Source organism: Gorilla gorilla, chromosome 1, assembly GCF_029281585.2.
Source record: "Gorilla gorilla gorilla isolate KB3781 chromosome 1, NHGRI_mGorGor1-v2.1_pri, whole genome shotgun sequence".
NCBI classification, from domain to species: domain Eukaryota; kingdom Metazoa; phylum Chordata; class Mammalia; order Primates; family Hominidae; genus Gorilla; species Gorilla gorilla.
In genome coordinates, this window is record NC_073224.2 from 104,774,802 (window position 1) to 104,782,332 (window position 7,531).

The following is a 7,531-nucleotide window of genomic DNA, read 5'->3' on the forward strand; positions in this document are numbered from 1 at the left end:
ACTCTAACAGGGTCACAGTGTGTCAAATCATGCAAAACTTGGCCACCTGGGCTGCCCCTTGAGCACAGGTTCTAAGTGAGGCATTTTCTCTTAAAAAGAACTATAGTGGCTGGGCGCAGTGGCTCTCGCCTGTAATCCCAGCACTTTGGGAGGCCAAGGAGAGCAGATCACGAGGTCAGGAGTTCCAGACCAGCATGACCAACATGGTGAAACCCCGTCTCTACTAAAAATACACAAAAAACTAGCAGGGTGTGGTGGCGCACACCTGTAATTCCAACTACTCAGGAGGCTGAGGCAGGAGAATCACTTGAACCCGGGAGGTGGAGGTTGCAGTGAGCTGAGATCACCCCGTTGCACTCCAGCCGCCTAGGCAACAAGAGTGAAACAACGTCTCAAAAAAGAAAAAAAAGAAAAGAACTGTGGTGTGTAAGGCCTCATGATTGAGTTATGGAGTAATTTAGACAAATGATTCCTTAATATGTTGGGATCATAAATTTTTCTGAGAATCAGATGAAAGATGTGGACTCTTCGCCAGAAAAAATTGTCTTATGCATAAAATTTACATGTAACTTTAAGGTATTAAGGAACCCCAGCAGCTGTTCATGTAACACCCCCCACCATCAAAGGTTTGAAGTCTATTACCTGGCACTTGATAAGAACTGTGAGTCAAAAAGGCATTTAGACTCAGTGGCTCCAATGCTTTCAAGCAGGGAAAATGGTAGAGTGATAGTATCCTTAGCAGAGAAGAAGACAGAAACAGGTTTGGGGAAAACTAGTTATTCCTGAATTATTGAGTCTGAAGTGCAGGTGGGACTCTCAAATGGATTCATAAACAAGTAACTGAAAATGTGGGTCTGGAGTAGCTGAGAACTGAGATGGAGATTTGTCTCACATGCTCAGGGCACCTGTGAGAGCAGGTGCAGGGAAGCAGTTCACACAATGCCTATAGCCCATTATCTTTCATTCGCATCTACTCTGCAGTTTTTGGAGACCTTTCTAAGCCCTCACTTTACTTGACAGTCCTAACAATCTTATGAAACAGGAAAGGCCTATCTCAAGACCTATTACAAATAAGGAAGTGGAAGCTCAAAGGAGTGACAAGTCTGGTCAAAAGTATTGCAATGAAGTAACAGACACAAGACTGGAACTCAAGGCTTCTGATTCTTAATACAACTCAGAATTTCATTGCAAACTGCACACAGATAAATGCCTTACTAGCACGGATCAATTTTTAAGTGCAGTAGTTTGGTTTTCGGATTTTGTCTTTGTGGCTGTCCTCAGTTTACAGAAAAGTTTGAGAGAGAGGGGTGGCAATTGTCCCTTGACAATAATCCCCAGTAATCCCGTGGCAATTGATTTGGCAATACTCACCACTATTTACTGTTAAATATCTTCCCTGTGGAGCAATAGACAGCCCCAACTCCTAGGAACTTGTCTACAATTCTGACCCGCACTCTGTCCTAACTTAACACTCTTGGTTTTGTTTTTTGTTTGTTTGTTTGTTTGTTTGTTTTTGAGATGGAGTCTTGCTCTGTCGCCCAGGCTAGAGTGCAGTGGCGCGATCTCGGCTCACTGCAAGCCCTGCCTCCGGGGTTCACGCCATTCTCCTGCCTCAGCCTCCCGAGTAGCTGGAACTACAGGCGCCCGCCACCACGCCCGGCTAATTTTTTGTATTTTTAGTAGAGACGGGGTTTCACCGTGTTAGCCAGAATGGTCTCGATCTCCTGACCTCGTGATCCACCCGCCTCGGCCTCCCAAAGTGCTGGGATTACAGGAGTGAGCCGCTGCGCCCGGCCTGTTTTTGTTTGTTTTTTGAGACATTGTTTCGCTCTTGTTGCCCAGGCGGCTGGAGTGCAATGGCGCGATCTCAGCTGGAGTGCAACGGCGCGATCTCAGCTCGCTGCAAACTCCACCTCCCGGGTTCAAGCGATACTTCTGCCTCAGCCTCCCAAGTAGTTGGTATTACAGGCATGTGCCACCACGCCAGGCTAATTTTGTATTTTTAGTAGAGACAGGGGTTTCACCATGTTAGTCAGGCTGGTCTCAAACTCCTGACCTCATGTGATCCACCCGCCTCGGCCTCCCAAAGTGCTGGGATTACAGGCCTGAGCCACCGCGCCCGGCCCACTGCTGTTTCCAAAAGAGACCTTTTTTGCCTATCTAACCTAAATGCCCAGAATGAGCTCATACATGGGAAAGACCCAGGGACATGGACAGTCTTCCCGAAGACTACTGTGCAAAACTTATAATTCTAAAAAGTCAAAAATCTTCAGGAATCACAAGACGGGGTGGAGGGGGCCGGGGGGAAAGAGGATGGAAAAGAGGGAAAGGAGGGAGAGTGAGACTGCTTAAATCGCTGGAGAGGACGGTGGGTTTATTTGAGTCTTAAAGCTCAGTTGTGTGGTTAGCGCCGGCCGCGGTCCCAGGCCCAGCCCGGGAGGCGGGGAGGGGCGGGGCGGGCGCGGAGGCTGTCTGAGTAAGGCTTGGGCAAGGCTGGGCCGCGAAGGGCGTGGGCTGAGGAGAGGCTCCAGACCCGCACGCCGCGCGCACAGAGCTCTCAGCGCCGCTCCCAGCCACAGCCTCCCGCGCCTCGCTCAGCTCCAACATGGTAAGCCTCACTTTTCTTCTTCTTCTTCTTCTTCTTACATGAAAAGAAAAAGAAAAGAAAAAAAACCCACATACTTCCCAGCAGACTTTATCTTTGACTTATGTGTGGACGTGGCAGGAAACAGCAGGAAAAATCAGCCTCGTGGGAGGGAACTGGGGAAGAAGGGATGGAAGGAAGAAGCCCTAAAATCATCCCTGTGGTGGCCGCCTAGGGTAGCAGCAGAGGTTCTTTAGCCTTCCCAGTCACGACAAGGCCCAGGGCTGGGGAAGAGGAAGTGCTGGCCGCTCACCGCGCGGGGGCGGGGACCCGTCGTGGGTCAGTGCCTGCAGCCCCTCGCCCGCGGTCTCCCCGGAGCCCAGAGACGCCTAGGAGCAAGTTTAAGGCAGGGGGCTGGAAAGCTGCGAGGGGTCACTAGTTATTTCTGTACACCAGAAAAGGGACATTTTAGAACTTGGTCGTCTAGCCCCACGGAAAATCAAAGTTTCAGTAAGCACCCGGCAGACGGCCAAGACCCAACGGGACTGAAACTTTAGCCCGTCGCCGCCGGCAGCGCCGCGGCCAAGAATGTGGGAGGAACCCGGTCCCAGCTGAGCCCTCTCCTCCTTCCTCTTCCTTTTACCCCACCATCTTTTTAGGCACTCACTCCGTAACTTATTTTTCTCTTCTTATCTCCTTTCATCTCCCAGTTGAACTCATATTTTCCATAATTCCACCTCCAAAATCTCTTTACTTCTCCTTAGTGGAGAGTCAGCAAACTTTGGCCCGCGGGCCAAGTCGGGTTTTCTGTTCTGCCCACAAGCTAAGAATAAAGTTTACGTTTGTAAATGATTGAAAGAAATCAAAAGAAGAAAAATACTTTCTGACATGTGAAAATTATGTGGAAATCAAACTTCAGCGTCCATAAATGAAGTATTGGAACAGAGCCACGCCCATTCCCTTCCATACTGTCTGGGGTTGCAGTCCTGCTACAGCAGGGACAGAAAGCTCCGGAGGGTGTTAGTTAAGAATGAGAAGACAATAGTTGAGGTTTTTAAAATTGCTACTTCTTTTTCATCGTATTTTTTTTCTGTCCTCAAATGTTGAGCGCTTAGCATGCATTTTTAAAAATTATTTCACAGTATCCGTTTATCATAATGTTTGCTCCTTGCTATCGCCATCCCCACCAAGTAAGACTCCAAGAGTGCCATGAGGTGTGGAGAGCGCCGGTTCTCCTCTCCTTCAGCCACTGCGCCACCCTGGGCAGAGCTTTCCGGTTTCTGGGCGTCCTCAGGACCCATCTCCAAAGTGCCCTGGAGCTCTACAAATTATGCCGTTCCATTTTAGTAATTTGATAATTGTGTCTCTTTCTTTCGCTTTGGAGAATTACCTCTGGGAGAAAATGCAAAGAGGTTTTAATTTTCTCCTTGTGGCCGATAGCAACAGCAACAGTTTTCAAAAGAAAATAATCTCTAAATTACATCAAGACTGATGTTAAGGAGAGAAAAATGTGAAGCAGAAAGGCACTGTGAAACTGGAAAAGCAAAACTGTCTGCATTCTGGAAGGAAAAGGGGCAGGGGGAGAATCTGTAGTTCCAGAGAAAGGTGACAAAGCCCACGCTCCTCAGCCTGGTGTGGCCTCCCAGCCAGTCTCCTTCCTGTCATCTGATACCTTAGTAAGACAGGGAGATTTTAGGCCTGATATGAAGGGCATGTTGTAACAGAACAAACACGTCTGTTTCTAGGCTGTGGTATTTTGTTTCTCCCCTAAAGGCCCCTGAACCTACCAACACTTTTCTTTTTTCTTAATGAAAAGTTCAATTTAGGGCAAAACAAAAACAATCATCCTCCAACAATGTGATTCTTGGGAAAAAGTCCACCTCTCTTAGGGTTCAGGGGTTCTAACGCTGTAAGATGCAATGGGAGGCAGGACTCAGCTAGGATCTCTGCAGCATAAAGGCTGTACAGGAAGGAGGAATCAATCTGCAGCTGTGTAGCTAAGGGCTCAGATCAGTTCTTAGCACGTGTTAATTACGGAGTGAGAAAGCCTCTAGCTCTGGGCTCCAGGAAGTCCATCCTAAGAACAAACGAAAGGCTAAATGCTAAGTTGCAAATGTCACCATCCAAACATAAATCATTGTTAACGCTAGTAGGTAAAGTCTCAGAGGAAGGGTGTGGCCAGGCCGGTTTCCCAGAAAGTCTGTAATTGCGGCTTCTACCCACCAGAGGGAGGCCAACAGCTCCTCACTTTTGGGACCCTAAGTCCCCTTGGGGAACCGGATGACTGGGCCCTATAGAATTTCCTTGAAAAATTCTGCTGTGAGGAAAGAGCCCAGTACAGGATTTAAATCTCTTACATTGTAGATGCTGTGTAAGCAGCAACCTGAGAGCTTCCTGGTTTGGAGTGACCTCCAGAGAAGCTCCACCTTCTCTGTCACTATTTCCCACCAGGAAGTGGAAGCCTGCAAGGCTAAGGACTGCAGAAAAGGACTGGGAGGCCCAGATTCCAGGGCTGGCTCTGCCATATCCATTCCCTTCTCCTGTCCGTTTCCTCACATCTAAGATTAATGGTTCCTAACTCTTAAATATGAAAGCCATTTTCAAACATCTAAAAAGTTCTATCTCCCACTGCATACACAATGATAGCTATGCTTTTAGTTTTCTCTAAGGAAATGTGTGAGTCCCAGGAATTCGGTATTGCTTTAAAAAGAACTGACATTTCATTAATCACAAAAGCCTCCATACACTCTTGGAAAATAAGAAATTATTAACCTATAGACAATGTTTGGTGTGCATATGGATTTGTGGATATAGCGTTACACATGTATTTATCCACACATTTTAAAAATATGAGTAAACCTTGTCACCCTCACTCTCATCTAGGCAGTCTACTGCTTCTAAACGTGCCAGCAATGCTCCACATTTACCTTCCATATATTTCACCTGGAATAAACATGTGGCGAGGGGTAGGACGGAAGGTCACAGAGTGTGACTTTTTGTGGTTGTCTTGAACCCCTCAGCCCCTTGAAAAAATGACTCAGTCTTTTAGGAAACTGCTTTGACCTGAAATAAGAGTCCCTGGAGTTTTCTCCAGTATCCAGCCTTGACATCTTCCCTTGTCTGAGCCCTGCATTTTTTTTTCTCCAAAGGCAAAAATCTCCAGCCCTACAGAGACTGAGCGGTGCATCGAGTCCCTGATTGCTGTTTTCCAGAAGTATGCTGGAAAGGATGGTTATAACTACACTCTCTCCAAGACAGAGTTCCTAAGCTTCATGAATACAGAACTGGCTGCCTTCACAAAGGTACTGGTCCCTGTCTCCCCCACTTCCCCAAACTACCCACAATATGAAACAAGACCCTGGCAGAATGGCCAGGAATGAAGGAGCAGCAACTGACACCCCACACTCTTGCTTCATTTTAACTCACTCTAAGCCAGGAGTTTTTCCATTTAGGAAGAGAGATATATGAAATGGTATATGACATAATGGAATTATTTTCAAATTTCATTCTTCTACCCCAAAGGTTCTATGGCAGCCCTGTCCAATAGAACTTTCTGCAGTGGTGGAAATACATTCTATATCTGCTCTATCCGACATGGTAGCCACCAGCCACATGTGCCTGCTGAGTGCTTGAAATGTGGCTAGTGTGACTAACAGAGTGACTTTCTAAATTAGTTAATGTAAATGTAAATGTAAATAGCCATTTGTAACCAGTGGCTCTAAGTGTGTATCTGTGTTGGCAGCTTGGGCAAGTGGAGGATGAGACTGATTAGGCAGGGCCTGTGGCCTTTTTCCACCTGAACCCGCTGTACTTTTATACAGTTTATCTATTGGAGTTGCATGCAACACTTGAAAGAAGTGTTGTACTGGCTTTACAAAACTGAATAGCCCCTAATATCATAGAAAGAGCCCTGGACTAGGAGTGGGAAAACCTTTGGTTCAAGCCCCAGGTCTGCCCCTTAGGCAGGTCACTTCACCTCTTTTAGTCTGTTTCTGCATCTGGCAAATGGGAATATTAATAATCCCTATCCTGTACCTTATACTCCTGTGAGAATAAAATGTGGCAGCATATTTGAAAGCACATTAGAAGATGCAATATAAAGGTGTAATTATTATTTTCTCTGCAGAACCAGAAGGACCCTGGTGTCCTTGACCGCATGATGAAGAAACTGGACACCAACAGTGATGGTCAGCTAGATTTCTCAGAATTTCTTAATCTGATTGGTGGCCTAGCTATGGCTTGCCATGACTCCTTCCTCAAGGCTGTCCCTTCCCAGAAGCGGACCTGAGGACCCCTTGGCCCTGGTCTTCAAACCCACCCCCTTTCCTTCCAGCCTTTCTGTCATCATCTCCACAGCCCACCCATCCCCTGAGCACACTAACCACTTCATGCAGGCCCCACCTGCCAACAGTAATAAAGCAATGTCACTTTTTTAAAACATGAACTAGAGAGTTGGTGAATTTGTGCATGGGAGGGTGGAAAGTGGGAGGAATATAAATTAGATTGATAGAAGCTGCATAGTAAATAAGAAAAAAATGCATCTTGGGTGTACACATAATCATGACTAATAGTACAACCAGATTCATCTCTAAATTATTGACTGATGGAGAGTTGTCACTTATTGTTATTGTTTACTCACTGCTACCCGTTGGCACTGTCATAGATCCTGAGAATACAACCAGCAAGACAGACAAGGTCATGCCTTCACTGAGTATAACTTCTCACTGGGGGAGAGAACAATGACTAAATAAACAAAGGACTATCAGAGTATGATAAATCCTAGGAAGGACAGATTACAATTATGTTACAGATTCATGGGGACTAAGAGGGCACTATTCTAAGGACATGACATTTGTGCTGAGATATGAAGAACTAGAAAGAGCAAACATTTGAAAAGAAGGAGAGGGCATTTCAAGAGAAATGGGAAGGGCAGAGGTCCTCCAAAGA

At 46.4% G+C, this 7,531-nt stretch overlaps 1 protein-coding gene across 1 annotated transcript; it reads left to right on the forward strand.

The window, feature by feature from the left end:
* The first annotated feature begins 2,458 nt into the window (after nucleotides 1-2,458).
* S100A11 (S100 calcium binding protein A11) lies at nucleotides 2,459-7,028 on the forward strand. Its single transcript, XM_004026668.4, has 3 exons — nucleotides 2,459-2,608; nucleotides 5,734-5,886; nucleotides 6,711-7,028. The coding sequence occupies exons 1-3, from the start codon at nucleotides 2,606-2,608 to the stop codon at nucleotides 6,870-6,872; spliced, it is 318 nt and encodes a 105-aa protein (XP_004026717.1). The 5' UTR covers nucleotides 2,459-2,605; the 3' UTR covers nucleotides 6,873-7,028.
* The last annotated feature ends 503 nt before the right edge of the window (nucleotides 7,029-7,531 follow it).